General features: G+C 45.5%; 1 protein-coding gene across 10 annotated transcripts in view; it reads right to left on the bottom strand.

Moving 5' to 3' along the window:
* mctp1a (multiple C2 domains, transmembrane 1a) overlaps nucleotides 1–21,385 on the bottom strand; it is a 154,593-nt gene that overhangs the window by 13,370 nt on the left and 119,838 nt on the right. For 7 of the 10 annotated variants that reach the window (XM_036527387.1, XM_036527386.1, XM_036527385.1 and 4 more), the window contains 2 exons: nucleotides 16,127–16,183; nucleotides 9,486–9,587 (listed from right to left, as the gene is read on the bottom strand). In XM_036527387.1, coding sequence (XP_036383280.1) covers nucleotides 9,486–9,587; nucleotides 16,127–16,183 — 159 coding nt within the window. The remainder of the gene's footprint in view (nucleotides 1–9,485; nucleotides 9,588–16,126; nucleotides 16,184–21,385) is intronic. The other 3 variants (XM_036527391.1, XM_036527389.1, XM_036527388.1) reach the window with 1 other exon arrangement.

Genomic DNA, 21,385 nt, shown 5'->3' on the forward strand with positions numbered 1-21,385 from the left:
ATTCCTAGACAAAACGCAATGAGAACAGAGAGAAAAACGAGGACAGTTTCAGTGCAGACAGGGGGGAAGGGACCACATCCCGTCTGCTCTCCACCTCTAATCTGTGCATGAACGGTGACGGGAAGGGCAGGTGGGGGAGGGGGTGGACTTTGGGGTGGTGGCCAACCAGTTCACTCGGGTTTTAAGCACGTTTATCCCAGAATGCTGAGTCCCACTTTCTGTTTTCTTGGCCAAAAATATCCTCAAAAATGTTTAGTCATGAATTTGGCCAGCGTATCGATTACATGCACATTACTGAAAATAAGCTCAATCGTGTAGCACAAAACAGATTACAGACTATTTTCCTGGGGAAATTATTCATAGATCCATTCAGTCTGTGAGACTAATGCAAGCGCGGAATACAATTTCACATTTCATTCCAGCCTTCCAACCAGGGGTCTCAGGTAGCCATTACTCCAGTGTTCGGTTTGCCTCCCAGGATGTTGTCCAACTATTTTTCCATCCATCAGAAATGGTAACCTTAACTACGGTAAGATGCAATCAGTTCATTGTAAGATGGGCCAAAGATTAACTGTCTGAGTCTTTTTTTCATCTCAGCTGCTGCTTTTCCAGCTCTACTAGACATGTGGGTATATCGGTCCCTCGACAGCCTGAGAAACCCTAACCTTTTTAGGTGTGCTATTTTAAAGGAACATGAGATCAAGGCATAGCGGTAGAGCATCAGCCTTCAGCTCCTTCGGTTTAAGCTGAATGTTTCCACAAGAGGGTCTAAATAAGTACCTGGAAGCACTTTAAAAACAAGGTATTCCCAAAAAGACTCCATTGGCTCAGCATGGGAGGTCACACAGCCCACACGCTAAAAGCTAAAAGCTAGAACTTTTTGGTTTTAGATTGTTTCCGCTGTTGTGCTTTCCTACTTCATCTACCAAACAGGCCGAGCACAACATTACAGGTCTTTGTGCCCTAAATGCCAGCACACGTCTTCCTCTTTTCGAAAACCGACTCTTGCAACAGCACAAGGTCAAAAAGGGTACCTGCAGCTTCAATGGCTCTGAGCCTCTGTGAAGTTACAATCTAAGTCTGCAGTTTTAAAAAAGCACAAATTGGTATTACTACACCAAATACAGGGTATAAAGTCGCTCACTGCTGAATGCTGAAAGTCTACACACACAAACTGGCAGCATGGGGATTCTGCTGCAGTCCTCCGGTGACAATACTGATCACTTCACACCGCGGCGAGAAAGCTTCAAAGGTGAAGATTGCCTCTCTATGCTGTCTTATCTGGAAGAATCTGTGCAACAGACTGAGGATCAAACTGAACTTGGACTCCTCTCTCTCTCATACCTCTGACCCAGCGTACCCCCCCCCCCCCCCCCCACACCACCACCACCACTCTCTCTTCCTGTACAATCAGATATTTGAAAAATGAAGGCCTATATGGCCACTGAAACCACATGCCCTCCCTGACACCGTGCAAGACAAATAGATATAATTAGACAGTGTCCCAGGGTTATTTTTCCTTGCAAATATTTTACAAGCCTTTTTTTTCTCTTTTCACAAACCCATCTGTTTTATATTATTGATTAAAACAAAGCTCCGTATACATGTGCTGTGTTGTTTTTTTTTTTTTGAATGGGCTCAGAGGAGAACGTTGGAGGGAATTTGTGACGGAGGAACAGTGTGAGAGAGAGAACGGGGGCGGAGGGCAAGGTCAGAAGTCACCGGAATCTAAACCATTGCCACATGCCCCTTGAACCGTGGGCTGACTCCTATTTCCTGCATTCAGAAGTGGGCCTCAAAGGCGGGAGGTTGCAATAACACGGGCTGAGGGAGAAGCTTATTTTCACTTTCCCCTCTGTCCCTTGTACACAGAGGCGCGACCCGCAGCAAGGCCCGTCTTCGGCCTGCTCGGGCCTCTCACCGACCAGCCCAGCCCTGCGAACGCCGCATGGGTCAGGCCTCGGCACTCCCTCACCTTTGTGAGAGAGCCAGAAACGTCGGCACATGGGGTTAACGAGTCAGTGCGCGACTTCCTTTCAGAGGACTGACAATGATATTGTAACCACAAGGCCGCGGGTTCGAATCCAAGTTGAGGCTCTCCTGCTGTGCCCTTGAATAGGGCGCTTATTCTGAACTGCTTCTTGAATGCCCAACTGAATACATGGATAATATGTCAAATGTAAGACATGTAAGTTATGTTCACTGCATCTGTTTCCTTTTTTATTATAGATAGGCCAGGCAAATATGAGTATCTGGCCAATACATGCTTTACAATACATGCAGTAGTCTTTTATTCACGTACACTGGGCCTGTTTGACTTTCACTGTATATATCCCTTTACACTTCAATCAGGAGTTAAACCCAGCTCAGATCTCTAAGCTCAGACTGTGGAGGAAAGGCATCTTTCCATACTAGACATGTATGACATGCCTCTTCTATATTGGTTGGTTAATGGTAAAATTTCCCAACTACGAAGCATTCATTCGTATTCAGTGTACAATGTTTCACAGCCTGAACAATCACATTCCCCTTTATTAAAATTTCAGTCAACACTATATTGCATCGGTTCTGTATCATCATGAATGTGTCAGATCAATAAGACAATGTAGCGTACAGATTGTATCCACATCTCCAGCATTTTCCAGGTAAGACAGGGAGGTCTCTCCGCTTTGCAAGCAGCAGCAGATTACTCTGAGAGGGAAGTCACACAATGACGGCGTAATTAAGCGGTGCGGGAGGGATGGGGTCTGTGCTAACCGCCCGGCGCGTTCCCATTATACCACTCTTATTACCGCTAATGCCACCGGCTCGCAGAAGGCAAGTGAAGGCAGACCACCGTGGCCATCTCCCGGCGTCAGGCTATTTGCACTTCACCGCCACACCAGGAAATCCATATTCACCACGGCAACGGGGCCCCAGGTGCATAATGAGGCCGACGTCGTGAGGGGCGTGGAGCGCGGGGGGGTCCTTTGTTTGTTGGCCGCAGGGTGGGGCGAGCGTGGGCAGGTAGAGGGGGATTGACTGCGGGCACGGAGGAGCGGTGGGATGGGGGGGGGGGGGGGGGGGGGGGGGGGGCACTTCAATTACACCACGCCAGGACCAGGAACAGGGCAGTGCGACCCCCACCTGGGATAATCCACACCCAGCCCACGCTCCACTTGTCACCATGACAAAAAAAAAAGAAAAAAGGCCTTTGATTTTTTCCGGGACCAAAGGTGAATGGAATAAAACAAAACAAAACAAAGTGGAAAAAAAAAAAACAAAGAGAGATAAAATGAAATCATTTCACAGGCCACAACAAACTCCTGTATGCCTGCATCTTGCTTTTATTATATACTTATTTGTCCGGGACGCTGTCTCCCACCCTTTTAGATAAGATCGGTGCGAGCCAGAGAGCCGGGAATAGGTGCAGTGATATGAGAGAACAGCGGTGGAGGATGACACCTCAAAGTCACGGATGAGATGCTCTGCTGCTCTCCCTCTCCAAGACTTTAAAAGGGAAAACTTTTGAAAAATTAATCCATCTATTAATTTTCCACAAGTATATCATTAGAGATTTATCCATAATGGATGGTGTAACGAGAATGGCTGTCGATGAGACCAGCAGTGTCTCAGAGCTGGTGCACTTGAGAGGTTAATTAAAACTGCAGCTTAATTCCAGCCGGGGCGTCACACACACAAAAAAAAGAACGAGGGGAGGAGAGGCGACTCCCCTGACTGCCCTCGCGCCCCGAAGCCCTGCACCCCCCCTGCGCTCCCCACCCCATCGCCTGGCTCCCAAAAAGACGGAGGGGGGAGAGAGTTGTGCCAGAATGTGTAGACGGTAAGAATCCACAGCTACAGTGCATCCAATCAATAAATTAAAACTACCTTGAGAAAAAGAGGACAACATTTCGCATTACCATGAAAGAAAAAAAAAGCCTTTGTGAATTTATAACGCTACAAACTCAGAGAGTGATTGTGTCTGTGGTGCTGAGGGGAAACACGGTAGAACGCGACCTCCATGCCAATGGGCCATTTTCACAAGGTTAAACCAAATATGGTCACACGCTACACCATACTGACCATTATACCCAACGGTGTGTTCTCCACTGCTTCTGCCACTGTCAGCATGTAACATTTTCCTTTCTGTTTCACTGCCAAGCTTGGGGGATTCTTGTCATGTGGATTAGGAATTTCTACCCTTACAGGTGCCCACAGACTAAGCTATGGACCTCCCCCTAAACCACATGCTACCCAGTCTGGTACGGAGTCCCAGTGCAACTGCTCTGGGGTCTGTCTTACAGACTGGGGTGCAGAGTCAGTGGGGTCACCTGACATATGATTCCCCATCAGTGGTGAGTCCCATTCACATTTAGGATTCCTCTTCTGCAGTGTGAAGTTGTTCATAAGTTTGTTCACATCAGGTTGCACACTTCAGACAATCTTGCACTTGAAATACCTGGGGCCAAAGGTCACAACTCTACTGCATCAATGAAATGGGGTTCAGCATTCAGGGCTGCAGGGTTCACTCCTAGATAGGGGAACTGTTGTGTTTTTGGTATAATATATATAAAAAAAACCTATCTAGATATTCTTATGGCTGTTGATTATGGGAATAGAAAATTCACATGGCCACACACACAAAACCCAAGGAGATACAGTTTTTGCTACAGAATAAGGACCTTTTGTGAACAGCGGTCATTTCCAGAAGCACCTGGAGAGACTAGTGGCATTCTCTCCATTGTGTATGTGAATTCTCTCCATGGAAGTTTGGATGTCAGATGTCCAGCTAGCTGTTTTATGACTGGGTTAATCTAAAGGAAGAGTCCTTTATTTATTTTCGCTCTTCTCGCTAGATGAAGAGGCACAGTGTTTGAGAGTAAAAGAAAAAAACAGAATCTTTGGGTCTCATCTGCTAAAAAACACATACAATGAGCTAGGAAATGCTTTTGGCATCGACACTATTGTTAACCAGGTCCTCAGCATCCTGCCGGTAGAGTCAACTTTACAACATTATATTACATTACATCACATTACTGTCATAGAGCATAGCGCACACAAGAATAATGACTAACTGAGAAACTGACAACTGACAAGGATTTTGCTAAAAATGAAATGGTCCTGCTGTCATGACATCATCAATATGTTCTGTAGGTTCTGTAGGTACGGCCTCTAACTGTTCTTTTAGACAGAAACCCATTCCATGAACCTATGAAAACTCCTTCCTCTAAAATATAGTTTTGTCCAATTCAACAGTAAGGTATGCGCAAACAAAGCAAAATCAAATATGCTATACTTTCTATCTGGGATAAATCAAATCCAGCCTAGCCAAGTACATGAAAGTCACCATTCTGATAAAAAATTCTACCATTTTGTGAGATGAGGGAAACTTTCTGACGTCAATTACCTCAGCTTTTTACAACCGACTCAGAGGCAGGCCCTTAGATTCGGCAGCCCACTATGTGTGTGTGCGCGTGTGTAGGAGACTGATGTTCTGTTAGCTCTGTCTTTGGCAGTTCTTTCTTTTATGTACCTGAATTTAACTGTCTGGAGAATTTAGCTTAATGGTGGGGGTGGCTGGGGGTGCCTGGGAGAGATATAGCGGGAATGTTGTAAGGATTAGAAATCTAGACAAATTGTTTCTAACTGAATCGACGAGACATCTAGAGGCTTACATTGCATTGTCATCACTGATTTTGGGTGCTGCTTCTTGATAAGGGCTTCACTTGATCTCCTCTTCTAATTTTAACAAATAACGATTTTTATCCTCCATCACACCATTAATTAACAGATGTGACAACTGAGAAATTAAAATGATTTAGAAGTTTGATTGCACTTTAAAATTATGTGTACATTCATAAGGCCTGGATAATTGACATAGCTCCTCCCTAAGAGTGACAGTAATGCTTTAAAAAAGCACATATAATTGTATGCAGTGCTTCATCTCCATTGACACTGACATAGTGCACACAACAGCTTAAATCCACTGTTCACAAAATTAATTCAAAGCATTTGGAACTATTTATTGCTGTGCTTAAGTTGCACCTGTCTTTTTTTCGCACTGCGCACAGAGACTGAAGTGTCATATAAAATCTGGCAGGATGCTAATGTACGGGTCCCAGTGGGCATTTGAAACGGCTCTTGTTGATTTTTGTAACTTCAGATGTCCCGTCAAACCAGCCCCTCCAACATATAAAATGTTCAGTGAAGTATCAAGCTGGAAAATGCTTCAGGGGAGGGAAAAAAAAGTTCTTTCTGAATTTTAAAATGCCAAATTTTTTTTACGAAGGAATAAAGAATATTTTTAATTGATGGACGGATATAAATGATAGAGATATTAATTTGTCTAAAGTATATGAATTACAATTAGAATGAAATACAAATACAGCATTGTAGTCATGTTAAACCCAATTTAATAATATTATTCCAACCTTGCAGTTGAGATAAGATTCCGTGCTAGAGGGTCCCATCACAGAGCAGTGTCCCATAATGATTGAGAGATAAAAAAAGCACAGAAATCTTGTGTCATTTTATGTTGCTTTTTCACACACGCAGGTAGGACTGAAAACTAGGGCAAAGATTACATATAGTGCTATGTAGCTGCTGAGGAATCATTACATCCTGCTAGTCAGACTCTTAAAAGGAGGTGCATGTGAGGTGAGAGCGTCAAGACACCAACATGGCAAATATCATTACAAAACCCCTCTGATGACAAAGAAAGGAGCAGGAGTGCTATTCATCCGTGCAGATTCTGATTCCGATAGTGATCCGTTCCAGCCTCGCGCTCAGGCTGCTCCTTTTACCCACAATCCTACAGGACCTGCAGTCAGGCGCCGTCCTAAGCCTGCCGCCTGAGCGACACGGCTTATTCAAGTTTCCCTCAGAAATAATTGACTCCGCTTTGGCAGCTCCCGTGCGCTGTTGACAAACGCGAAAAGTGGAACACGGATACCAAACAAGACAGATCCTACAAACAAGTTTGGCGGGGATGAGATGCCGGCGTGCCCTGACGCGGGCGGGCGGGAAACGTGGCGAACGTGAGCGGAATCACCTGTGCGCAACTAAGTGCAACAGACACCAGAAAAGACAAAAAAAAAATAAAGAACCGAAAACAAAAAACAGGGTCACACGTGTAAAAAGACGGGAGACTTTCTGGAGTGACAGGTTTGTAACCTTCTGGACCGGAACTCTACCAGGCCAGACCGGGACAGGGGAGACGCACACTCAACAAACAAAGCCCTTGAAACAGAATCCTTCCTCATCCAGCCCCTGGTGGGTAGACGGACCGAACCCGCGCTGATTATCGTGCTGTGAACCGCGCTCCCAAAGTTCAGCAGTTTCCCTTCCCACATTAAGGGCCGGTATCAAACGCTCACATCTCGGAGAAAAAGCATTCTCTATTAGGGAAACAATAACAACTTCAGACCGGCTATAGTATCGCCGCACATTTGGCTCCTCGCCAGCGCTGCATGAAAGCAGCAGATGTTTCGTTTTGAAGCTGGGTTTTAATAAATTATTTATTTCACAAGTAATCCTTGGGTGAATATGGGGAATACATCTTTTTTTTCTTCCTCCTGTCTTTTCATAAGCACATAAATATCTGTTTAACTCGGTGCGGTAATGCTCCACACGTCCCCGTCTCATCGGGCTGTTTACCCCGACACAAAAGCCCGTGTTCGAGCATGCGGGAACTCAGACTCCGGCGCGGGGGACCTGAGGCTTTGACGCTGACAATGTCAAATCCGCCAGCCGTGTCTCCTGAAGGTGGCCCGCGAAGCCGGGACCGCGTTTCCTCACGACTGATGCCGCCCTCCCCCCCATCCCTTCCCCTCGGCGCGAGCCGGTTAAAAATACGCACAAAACGCCCGAAACGGGAGGCGAGCGAGGAGGATTATTTTCAGTTTGACCTCTCCTTTCCCCCAGCTGCCTCCTAAAAAACAACAGCTGGGGCACCCACGCTCTCCTGATGGGGCCCGTTGTGTACCGCGGTCGGCCTCGCCCATTACTCTCCAGGTTCCCCACCCCAGCTCGCAGGCACTCCATCAGCCTCAAGGTCGGCCGCAGCCCCCGGCCCCCCCCCTCCCCCGCCCCACCGCCAGCCGCCCTGTCTCCCGGTGACCTCATCACCGCGAGACACTCCCCGCTCGCCCTCGCCCCCTCGCTCTCCTTCCCCTGTCCTCTCCCGGTCCCTCAATGCCGGCTCTGATGAATGGTGCGCAATTACTTTCATCCTTTGCTGGCCTGGATTCCCGCTCTCACTCTCCATCTCCCAAAAACAAGGCCGTCAAAACAACTTTGAGCCCCAGCGCCGCTCCAAGTATGACGGCATAAAGGCAGCAGGAACTGAAGAGTCCAGATCTGTGAAAATAGATTTGTGGATTGAGATGTTAGCCCTGGATTCAAGCCATGCCTAAATAAACAGTATACTCTTACTGTATATACGCCGATAGGTACCAGGTGTGAAGACAGGCCATGACAGAGGTTATTTCAGAAAAAAAGATAACAAAGCCTTCTTCTGTTTTATTTAATTGAGCTACCGACTTCACAAAATCATGAGACAATTTGTGTTAGCATATTGTGTGTCACGTACCCTCCATTTATTAAATAATTATGTTAAAACAGTTTCAAACCGTGAAAGTCGCCTTGTTTATATTTCAAATTAAAAAGCCAGGCGCTGTGACATGAGAGAGCAGTTTCTCTGCGAAAACCCACTGTGTCCAAAGCCCATGATCTCTGAGTCATCACCATTCAGTATTTATGATCACCGTGCTCATTAGAAGACAGGGTTACCCGCTGTTTCCTTTTGTTTTATAGCTGGAGGTGCAGATGCGTTTGTCAAGCGTTGTGATACGGAGCCATTTCCAGTAACAGCAGAGAGGTCAGTGAGGAATGTTCCGTGGCTGCCATCTTCTAAACACTTGTGAGGAGACGCTGACAGCTGGGCGCTGGAAAGAAGGTTAGCAGCGGGCCGAGTGCGAGGTTCCCTGAACCCTGACGCCGCATGACTCAAAACCAGACACTTTGGGTCTGCACTGCAGCAAGGGGAGCTCAGGAAGCCACGGGCTCCTGCCTCGGGGGCCGGCAAGCACGCCGAGGGGCCTGCTGTTCTGCGGGAGACGGCCGTGAGCTGAACTGCAAAGCATCTGAGCAACAGCGCAAGCGCCACCACCCCTCCGAAAATAACGCTGGGCACCGGCGACGCCCTGTCTCCTGCCTGCCTTGAAACCAAGGGATCTTGCCCACGGGGGTTCAGAACAGGCTCCTAGGAACAGTTAAGGGAGGCTATGGGGCTACTGAGGCTGGGCTGGGCTGGGTTGGGGGGTAGGGGGGATGAGGGGTCTACAGCAATTCCAGGTGAACCTATGGTCGAGGCTGGGAGCTGACGACCAAAGGAGGGGGGGTGGGGGGGGGGGGGGGGAGTGAGACCACAACAGTGAACGCCACAAACTGTGCTGCAAGCACACAATGAGCGAAAGCAACACTGGGACACTGGCCAGACTTACCACCATCACGTGTATCCACTCAAAGTGCCAGGAAGCCAACATATCCTCAAGGATATGGTTTGCTGGCAGATTGGCACCGTCTGAGGGGACAGACCCCGGGACCTTGTGGACCAGAATAGATTGAGAATTTTTTTAAAACCAGGGAGACAAATGAAGAGTTTAAACAAAGCCAGTAGTTGAGTGTGTGAGTGTATGTCTTGGGGATAAACAAGAGAGAAAGAAAGAGAGGGAGTGAGAGAGAGAAAATTCACCTAATATCTGTTTTTTTACAAGGCAAACAATGTGGCGTGTTTTCACAGAGACAATGCCCTCCGTGTGCTTTTTTTCCCCTCCTTTTAGTTTTTGTTTTCTTCTCTATTAGCCAAACACGATTAAGATGCAGTTCCGGGGAGCGTCTCCAAAAAAAAAAAAAAAAGAAGGCAAAAGAGTCAAAGCATCTTTTACAGCGTGAAGCGTTTCATCCTTCTGAGGCAAAAAGAAGAAAAGAACTCGGAGCGGCCCAAACTTTTTTCATTCTCCTCAGCACTTAAAAAAAAATCTCGTTACCTGAGGACATGCGTGGCGAATCACAAGCTCAATAGCCCCAGAACAAGTTTCTCCGCCACACTTTTTAAAGTATTAAAATAATCCTGGCGCACTCTTTAGTCCAATTACATACTACATCTGCGCTACTGGTGAAAAGGGTAGTTGTTGGGGGGGGGGGTATCTGTCACTCCCACGGGTTCACTTCTCCATGTGTTATCTACAGATAAGGCTTGCTGTAATTTTAGATCCCTACTGACATAACTGTGCATGAATTGGGATCTGATTTTGCGTTTCACGCTGCTGAAAGGTGGGCCGTTCTCCTCTCCAATGCAGGCGCGGTGGGGGAGGTGGGGGTGCGTCTGGGCCATGAAATTAGGCGCCTCTGATTAAGGGGAGCGCCGGGCCCAGGGGTCAGGAAGACGGGACTCTGTCACCCCCGCGCCTTCGGGCGCCCGAGGAGGGGACACCTGCCGGCCCAGTCGATAAACGCGGCCCGCTATCAGTCAGCCGCAGCTGTGCTGTTAGTCGACTCGATTTCTGATTGCCGACTCCGAAAACGATAACATGAAAAAGATTAGCCATTTCTTTACAGATAAGGATCTCTGTTTTTGTTGTCATTTTTTTTCTGTATCCCGCCTGAAGACAGCCAACGGCTTGGGAACCTGCCGCCGCCTGTTGTTGGGCCGCACTGTGACACGGGGCGGCATTGTTGTTGTCAGGCACAATGAGCAAGCCTTCACTGAGAAACAAACAGCATATCCACTCATTATACCAAACAATGCACTGAGGCGTTCCTTATGTACTGTCTCTGTGGAGGAACTTATTTAGCATGATGAAGTATTGCGCAGAATGCTCCCAGGAACTTGCCTTGTGCTTTGCTGCCTGGCAGTGAATGATTCGGTGATGTGGACACTGGGCGGTGTTAGACATGCATTTCGTCACAATGCAGATAAGCCCAGGCTGATAGCGGGGGATGCAACATTCACTTGCTCCTTGGGAATTAGTTTTAGAACTACAGCTACCGCGTTGACATATAGGGTTTCGCACTGATATTAAGCACACAGAGTGAGTCAAAGTTCACACAGATATTAAGCAAACAGTGAGTCAAAAGTGTTAAGCAAAGGAAAACAAGGATTTTAAGATGCTCAAAAGATAAAACAAAATCTGAGAAAAAAGCATATCCCAATGCTTGTAAAATACAGACCAAAGTATACTATATCTAGTGCAAAACCACTCCCACAGGCTTATCCTAAATGGCTGTCACCCTACAGCAGATTGAAAACATTCTCAGTTCATGGGCGGTGGAGTGACGTGGTTATGGAACAGGAGATGTATTCCCTAGCTCGCAGGTTTACTTCCTGCCTGCAGCACAGAAAATATCCAGCTGATAATTTCAAAAATACACGCCGCCCAAAGATAAGCATGTCTGCTCAGCAGATAATTAATGTGGTTACAATGCGACTGATTGTTGGTTTTGATCAGAATTTGGTAGCATGGTTAAAAAAAAAGGGGTTACGCATCGCCTGCCCACAGTAAAGATGCAGTAACACACGGAAGGGGGAAAGCTAGCTGCTCAGCATGTAAAGAGGCATGTGCGGGAGCTGTGAGCCCGCAAGCATTACATGATTACCCCGTGTATCTTATCTTGAGCAGCTCTTTCTGTGGTGCTGGGGGTATAACTCCAGTGCCCAGTGATGCGTGGGAGTAATCTCACTACTCCCACTCCTGCATTGAATATGACTATCACTGTCCCAGCTCTGATCCAGACCTCCACTGCACCTAGCCAAATCCCCATCCTCATGAAATATGATATACAGGTAGGTTAAAGTATATTCTCCAAAAATGCAATGTGTCAAAATGCACAGTCTTCGTAAGAAGATATATTGCCATTAGTCTAATCCACATATGAAAGATATATTGCCATTAGTCTAATCCACATATGAAACTGCCATATCATAGAGAAATGACTGCAAAATGATAATTATTTGTAAAATTTAACGCATAATACGAGTAAAATTTTTACATGTCAAAATGGAAACCTTTGATATTTTGGAATATATCCTGTTTACATTGAGTTTTTAAAATGAATTCCACATTGTCTGAATTTAAAAATTTGGAGTTTTGACAGGCAATTTATTATTTTTTTATAATAAAGGAAGCTGCAGTCTCTGGAGTTCCCGCAGGAAAGCCAGGGCTAGAGATAAAACAAACGATTTGACTCCTTCAAGCCAATCAGAAATTGCAGCGCTAATGAAGTTTGTAATTTCTGTTTGGTGGATAGGTCAAAGGCTGGAAGTCCTGCTGTCCTTCCTGACGGTGGCTGTTAGAATCTCTATTTTTAAAACGGGAGAAACTGCTGACAGCTCAGCTGAGTCTTTTAGGGAGTGGCGACAGAGGGGAACGGGGGGACCCAAAGCATGATGGGACTTCTGAAGCATGACAGACTGAGAGCTGAATGACAGACTGTGGGAAAAGTCAACAAAGAAACGCGGCATCTGGAAACAGACAGCCACAGGGGCACGATGGCTGTTATCCCGTCCTCTTTGGGGAGGGGGACAAAGGGGGGACAGGGAAAAGTGGGGTGGGGGGGGTGGGAGAGGGGGTGTGCACACAGCAATTGTACAGGTGTGATCTAACAGTCCCTCCTACAGCTATAATGTTCTCTCCCACTCCCGCAGATGTCACAGGGCCGACTGAACAAGACAGTAGGCCTCATCTGGGACAGGAGCGGGAGCAGCAGCGGCAGCGGCGTGCCCGTCGCCCGCTCCGAAACGTGACAGACAGACAGGCCCGGCCCACGGGAGCGCCGCGTACAGTAATGACACGCTCATTAAAATTTCGTTAACGCCGTTAGCACGCGGAGCCGGGGTGGGCCTGAACTTCGCTGCGTGTTTACTTTGCTGCGGAACAGGTGTTTGTTTTTCTGCTGTTGCCGTTGTTGTCGTCGACGATGGGGGACTGAGACAATGAGTTCTCAGGAGACAGGCCCGGTGTACGTGCACGTGTGCCGCGCCGCGAGCGGCTTCTCCGTGAGTTGTCAGCCGCTTGGCTGACATGAGATGGGAGGGGCTACATAACGGGCCTCAGTACGCTGTCTTTAGCACGCTGTGAAAAGGGCGGGGATACAGGTGACACTTGAAAAAGGCAACATCATAAAATCAAGTGAAAAATGCTTTGTCACATTCTCAGTAATTCAGTAAGACGCACAACAGTGTTGGCAGTTGGGCCATGTTTTATGCATCCAGTCCAAGCTGCACACTGAGAATTGTACAATCCATGTACTTTTCTTCTAAAGCATATTCAACTTACTGACTTAAAAGAGTATGCTGGTACCTGTGCAGGAGACTCACCAGTAGTGGATTTGAATATTCATGCCAGGCAACGCTCTGTATTCCTGTACTCTATCTCCTAAAGAATGCCACACCACCACCTCACTTTTTTTGTATATACTTTATTTCTTGTATTTACGTTTATTTCACTGGTATGTAAACACACGTCAATCACTTATTTATCGCATCGCTGCATTATATTAAATGTGTGTTTGTGTCAAGAATAAATCCCCTGTGCACGTAAAGACCACATCAAAAATAGATTCAAACTTGTACACCCACCCTGAACAACCCAACACTACACTGGTGTCAAAGCTCAGCTTTACATGAATAAATACCAGGTTGGAAAATTTGAGAGGCAAGGCAGGCAGAGGTCGAAGGCTTACATGGCAAACAGAGAAGAAGGGTGGGCGGGAGCGACGGAGAGACAGAGGGAGAGAGGGAGAGAGAGGAAGAAAAATGCAGAGTGGAGTTCAATTATTCTTTCCCCCTTCAGGTACCTGCTTGGGTTTAACAACTGAGCCGTCCCCATCAATTAGCCTGGACTTAGACTTTCATTGAGAGTAAGTGACTAATATCTATGTTGGCTCCAAAGAAAGACACTTTTCACAATCGCCCAACAATCTGCTAAGTGAAAACACATGTTGAGGCTTAGGCAGTGCCTGCAAGGGGTCCTTGCCGAATGGAAAACAGGTGCTCCAGTTTTGTGCCATGTAATCCCCCATTTAGCCCCCAGACCAAAGGTTATCCAGCTAATAGCTGCCTTGTGGCGCACGGGGCAGAGAGGAGCACCAGCCAAGGTTAAACATCTGGGACATATTGCACATACTTGCAACATATGCTTCAGGTTCAATTAAAATGAGGCCTTGGCACATTTATTAATCTTTTTTTACTTTCATCTCATAAAAAGGCCCCCTCTGACCTGACCTTAATATTTTACAATTTGAGCAAACAGAAGAGGTAATGAGAGCGGCAGGTCACTCCACTACCTGCGAGTGAGTGGAAAAGACAAATTTGTTCAGCCTTAAAACTCCATTTGTTGTGCACTTAACCAGGAATAAAGGAAAAAAAAGAAGTGTCGAGAGAGACAGAGAGAAGGAGAGAGAGAGGGAGGGAGAGAGAGAGGAGAGACGGAGGGTGGTGTGGGAGAGATAGGAGAGAAATGAAGAAAAATACCGCCTTTTAACTTCCCAACCGCTAAAATGAAACGCTAACAGCTGAGCGGAGCAATAGATCAAAATGTATGAAGTCGGAGTTGGTAAATTGTAGTCTTTGTGGTCTCCCAGCTATTTGTGGTGCCCGGGTCCGATGTGTAGCAATAATGGGCTCCTCTTATGTGGAATAATAATCGCTGGACTGAATCTGATGGCAGGGGGGAAGCAGGCGCGGGCTGCAGCTCTCTCATTTGAATTTGAAAGTTAAAGTACATTTATGATAATCTGCATCTTTTCAAACGTCTGTTTTGCGAAAACGGGGGGAAAAAAAACGCGGAGAGTGGAGAAAGAACTCCCCTGTTGCAGCTTTTCCATCCTGTCATTTTTCATAAAGTACATACCTGTTAGCGATGGAACTTCTCCTAACTGCTTACAGGATATCTGGGGCATAGTATGGAGGATGTAAAATGCGTATGAGATGTGCATAATGTCTGCTTTTTTAACCCTGTGATCTCAGACTGCTTTGCCAATGGCAATCACCGTGACTCATAGGGCTGAAAAGGTTAGCTTACAATAATACAGTCAGTGAAAGTAATATCTTCAGGCAACATCATTTATCAGGCTATCCGCTTGCTTGCACTAATGCCTAAGCAATTACCATCCCAATGAAAACTGTTTGGTGGTTTTTGACAGAGAGATCATGCTGTTTTTCTGTGTTGGTTTAGACAGAGTCGAGTGAGGTAAAGTCACATGAGTACACATGCTGTGATGGACACTGCAGCCATTAGGTCACATGCAGCCATTAGGTGCTGTATCCTTGACTTCATCCAGACTGCCCTCTCCTCCCCCTCCTCCCCTTTTTTTCCCAGCATGCCCCACAAATCCCTGTGCATGCGTACATCAGAACATGCCCTCTAGACAAACACATAATGGGTTGTGATTCTAGCCCCGTTCTGGCCCATTTTTCAGATTTAGACCCAAACAGGCCATTATTATCTGTATTAATATGTTTATTTTGGACAGTGGATGTATGCACTCATTTTCCAGCCTGACAAGAATCCCTCCTCAGCCGTTTCGGTATTAATAATTGCACTTCAAAGACCACCAGCATATCAAAACCCCGACACTCACAAACTCAGACCCCCCGGGCTAGCTTCTTTGTGTGCGCTTCTCTTCACCTGTTTTCTGAGAAGAAAGATTCACTCGGCAGTGGCGTGACTGCGAGCCAGCTCTGAACGCTAATGCTCGGTGCTGACGGACACAGCCTTGTCCTTTGAGGAGGGCGCAACTGCAGTAGTCTTTTTTTGTTTTGTTTTGAAAAGCTATCAATTTGTGAGAGAGGAGGATTTTTTTTTTTTCCGCGGGGGGGAAAGCATAGAGGAGGAAATTGTGGACAGAAAAGACCAAAGAAAAAGAGAAAGGATTCATGGGCCCCCTCGAAGCCCCTCGTGTAGGAAAATGTTGAAGCAGGTCGGGAGTAAGGGGGGAGGGGGGCGCGTTGGTGCGCAATGTGTTTGGAGGGGGTGTGAGAAAGTGATTTCATTTGTCTTTTTTTCCCCCTTTTTTCTCCCTGTTGTCTTTGAAACAGTGTCATGTCTAAAAATGCCTGTCCCTTGATACTGGCGATAATTACCTTGTCATCTTTGTCAAACTCCTCGTCCTCGTCCTCCATCAGGTCCTCCACTGCTTGCTGATGGTGGCAACAGGAACAACACAAAGAGAAAGAGAGCGACAGATAGAGGGGAAAAGATTGTGATTGGTCAAAATTAAAGAATAAAATTTTACTAAAGAATAATTGCAGACTCTAATGATTACAATATTGTACACAAACACATTTTTGTCTCTTCTTAGTTACACAGGCACCTTTCCCTAGAGTGTACCCCTTCAAAAACAAATACACTCCACCATCACCACTCCGTCCCCCAAGAGCTCCCCAAAAGGAAATTGCAATGCGAGAACTATATGTAGACAAATACTTAGGTAGCAAGTGTAACTTGCAGGTGAAACTTACAATTGCTTATTCATTTAGATTGAATGGGGATTAAATGTTACTGTTGCTTGATTTGCATTACTTCATTCAAACCACATTACATTACTGGCACAGTATATTCCATGTTCTTTTATGCCACAAGAAGATACTCATTATTTATTGAGATGAGTATGTAGGAAGTTCTCCAGTAAATTTGAAGAACTGTACTTGTGACCCATCTAATGAACACAGTACATGTTTTTGTATAGTAACTTTCATGACACAGTAGTGATTCATGAATCTTGCTCCAGCTGAAAAGAAATCTCTTCACATCACAGAAAGCATACAGCAGTAACGCCTCTTCCCATTGTGAGGAGTGAAGAGACACTGAATCGTACTGACCCTTTCATCAGTTTGAAATGATTTGGATGCCACTTACAATGAGAAACTGAGATCTATTACTGCCGTCCCAGCGTGCTGTATTGAGCAACTGTACAAGCGCTTAAAAAAATTAAACTATTTCCTTTGCAGGTTTTCTTTATTTTAACTCCACTGCGATATTCAGCTGGGAAGAGAAAGACAAAATGAACAAAGTACAAAGTCTTTGCTAAACATAGTGCCTTGCCATTCATTGGAGAGGCAGCGTGACTCTGAGTGTGTGTTTGATTCACTGCATAATAATTCTGAAAAGCATATTGTACTGCAACACTTCACAATGAAGGATAGGCTTGGCTGCTTTTTTTCTCCATTTTTTTCCATGTTTGAAAAAAAAACGCTTTATGTATGAATTCAGCTTTGCTTTGTATGAGCTAGCCCTCTCATTCAGAATAGCTTTGCGCGGAAGCTGGCATCGGCTTAACCCCAGTCAACGCAAGACAACTTGCACCAAACACACCCACCCACACAGGTCTAGCAGAGTACACTCCGCAGTGGGGGCTCTCTCTCACCATCTTAACAGCTTGAATTAATTCAGGTACGGCTATCCCCTGAGACAAAGCCCACTCCACTAAGCTGCAATGCTGTTTTAAAAGTGGTAGAGAGCTCCTATGCAAAAACTGAAGTACACAACAATGCCAATAGTATGCATTACTTTCTGATTTACCTGATTATTGGACAGGTTGGACAATCATGTAATTTGTGTACATTGCAGGCACACATTGTCACTCAAACCTATGCTTGCAATCAGAGTAATCACATAAATTGCCTGTGTGACACAAGAACACACCACGCGAGTCCGCTTGTCTGCATGAAGAGAATGATCTATCTTTTCAGTTTCATCCTTATATTATTATTACAATTCTTAATTCAAAGTTACATAACCGAGTAATTATCGACTGATTCTCCAATCCAATCGACTCTCTTTAACCCCACACATTTTCATCCTCTAGCAGTAATGAAAGTATTTTTTGCCATTTTTACCAGTATTGCTGCCTGGTAAAAGTCACCAAAAAACTTTAATCATAAAAATATGTCCTGTAATCAAATGTGGTATTTCAGAGACAAATCTAAATTTACATTGGCTTTAAAAAACATAACCAAATCAATACAAGACAAAGGCGGCCTTTTACAGTAATATGTTAAGGCTCTGCACATGAATACTGATATCCTGGTTTAACAGGCATTCACAGATGAGTTACAGTAATCGTTTGGGGATTTATCTCATTGATTGATCTCACTGAGGCAACGCCAGGTTTGGGGTGCTGGTAATTACAATCTCTCATCGCCTCGTTTGCTGAGCAGAAAACATTAGCCTGCATAAAAAAAATCGGTAGTCACAGGCAAGCAATTCGCTGGCTAAAAATTAAGAATTTGTCTCCATCTATTGAAAGGCATCCATTCAGCCGATTGGAAGGGGACGGAGAAGCAGAGGGGTCCAGATTGTGTCTGCATCTGGGCTACTGCAGGACCCCTTGCCATAGATCACAGCTCCTGTGGCGCTCACTGTCACTCACGGATCAAAGGTCATGTGACTACCCCTTAAACTAACAAACTGAGGTTTGTTACTGCGCGAGTAGTAGGCTACCTTAAAAACCCGAGACTTTAAAAAAAAACAGTTCGGGAGATTTGTCATTGAGCAAACAAAAGATTTCGTCCTTCTGTTTTTTTTTTTTTTTGTTTAAAGAAGAACTGCAGAGGAAAGCTGCTTATGTAAATGGAGATTTTGTGGAACAAAGAGAGTTCAGGACTGTTGCGCTGTGTAGCTGGGAGTAAACAGCCCCGGTGCCGGGGTAAATAGCGCATGACTCGATCAATAACGCGGAGCGGTTCAGCGGCAGTTTAGACGGAGGCTGGTTTGTGGAAGGCGGCGGCATGGCCCGGATAATTATCCCAAATTAACCACAGTTCAGCTCTCACAGTGGGCTGTGGTCTGCACACGGGGGACAGCACGGTGAATCCGCTGAGAAAGCAGTCAATAATGTCCTCAATTTATCGCCCTTTTCACCAGTGCTGCATCCTCCACCTTAGATGCGCTTTGCTTCCCTACAGATAAAAAAAGAAGAAACAAAATAAAGACCGGGAGAGACAGAGATGGAAAGAGAGAGCGAGATGGATAATGTTTCTGATCTCTGTTCTGCTCTCACCCATGGAAAAGGAAAAAAGAAAACAAACCGGCCTTGTTTATGGCTATGGAATAAGTGTATAAAATTATTAAACATACACAGCAAAGAAATATCAGTTCCCCCGAAGCTTGCCACAAATAAACATACCATCTGAGAGCAGCAATGAATTACGCCAAGAACGTGACTGCTGGGTTGAACACAAACCTCTTTTTGATTATAATGCCTGTTTACCGTATCATTGCACCGCTGTTGGTCTCATTATCATCATCATCATCATCATCGTCGTCGTCATTACCACTGTTATTACCAGCACGACTACAACGATCCTTGGACATGCATATTGCTGGGGAGGCAGCGAAGCCACTTTCTTAAAATTTGTTTAATAGAGGCATTGTAAACATATTCGGCGCAGTGTGTTTTCAAGAAGTCGACACTGATTGCATAAAGGTGTGTGTGTGTGTGTAGGCATTGCTGTTGGACATAATGAAACCTCGACGCCATGTACGTGCCTATTATAACGTTTCGCTCAGCAGATTTTGCTTGTAATTCACACTGAGCTGATTTTCGCATGAACAATCTGGGCTAAGTACCTCGCCCAGGGCTACAACAATAATGCTCCAGCCAAGATTGAAACATACACCTTTCTGATTGTACAAATCCAGTTCTCAATCTACTTCTCGAAACAGCTCACATACAGTTATACCTGAGCAATATATAGTTACATTGCATTTAGAGAGATTATCCACGCTTAGAAATGTGCACCACTTCAGCAAAACAGCATCAGAAATACGAGACAAATCTCCTCCGACACAGAGGATGAGATCTGAAAATCAAACGCAACAGTGCACAAGTATATGCACAGGTGGTTCAAATTCTGATATAGATTAAGGCATAGCATTTATGCAAACCACACTGATGTTCACCTTCACCAACGATACATCTGTATTTGGCACAATCTTACACTTTAAACACTTCTCTATACAGTCAAGCAATCAAACTCTAACCTGACACCTGTTTTGTTCTACAGTTGTTTTGAGACATTTTGAACTGATCAGGAATGGGAAAAAATAAATAAATAAAAACCATTTACATATCACACATTTTGGGGAATAATCACAAGAGTAACAACAACAATAAAAATACTACTGATAATAGTAGTAATAATAATCATAATAATAATAATTGTAATTTCAGCCTGCCAAGACTTTAAGAGTGTTTTACAGTGGGGAGGCACCCACGAGGTGATGCACGGCAGCCATTTTGCACCAGAACACTCACCACACATTAGGTGAAGTGAAGAGAGAGTGAGTTATTATTTTAGCCAATTACATTATTTCTTGATATGACATTTCATATAATCTGGAAGAAATCACTTTCTGATTCAAAACGCATCTTTTCCAGAGGTGAGAATCTACAACTTAGCCAAGTTTCTTGCTGTAGAACCGATTTTAAAGATCTGATTTTAAATGTTATTCATGACACTGTCAAACAGTTGCCCCTACAGGTGTGAATTTATTGACATATTTAGTATACTAAATAATTACATAGCGAATTCTCGAGAACTCGCGACAATGTGAATTGACCAGGTAACCGCTGTGTTCCAACAGATAAGCCAGTCGGCCTTCAAAACACCGAGAGGCACAACAGAAAAAAAAAAACAAGACATGAATAATTAAACTTTCTAATTAAGCCATCAAGTGTGTCTGCTAACCAGACCTCCACTGGGCCAGAAACTTGAGTTTTTCAGCAGCTCTCCTTCACTTCAAACATTAGACAGGAATGAGAGCTCACTCCCCAGCCTCTTCACAGTCCTCTGAATTTCTTCTCCTTAAGTTAATTCTGTTTTCTCTCCTCCTGGTAGGGTACAGAGGAAGCCAGCATCCACTGTGTGCTCTTACTCCTAACCTTAGGAATGACAGGCCCGAAGCTCACATCCCACCAAACATCAAAATGTACTCTCTCTTTCTCTCTTTTTTTTCCATCTCCTTCTTTGAAACGAGAAACATTTTAGCCTTTCCAGCTGCCCCGGCCAGCGCTGATTTGTATGCTGCACTCGGGCGAGCCCTGGAGAGGAGAGCTGCTCTCTGATAAGGCTTTTCTCCGGCAAATATCTGAGCGGGCGGCCCTTCACAGGCTGTCAGGGCCGGGCGCTGGAGGGACGGGGGGGTTCTGATCCCACCTGGAAACGGGCCGAGCGGCTGGACTCCACCAGCAGGGAGGGCATCTGGGGGCGAGGCTGCCTGCACGCGGGGCGGCGGGTGGGGAGGGGGGCTGCTCCGGCCTGTGAACTGCCAGACCCATACACCACAACCTTTCGCTCTCATCAAACCGGTGTGAGGGGTTCAGAAGTCTAAAAAATGAA

Source organism: Megalops cyprinoides, chromosome 4 (genome assembly GCF_013368585.1).
Source record: "Megalops cyprinoides isolate fMegCyp1 chromosome 4, fMegCyp1.pri, whole genome shotgun sequence".
NCBI lineage: Eukaryota > Metazoa > Chordata > Actinopteri > Elopiformes > Megalopidae > Megalops > Megalops cyprinoides.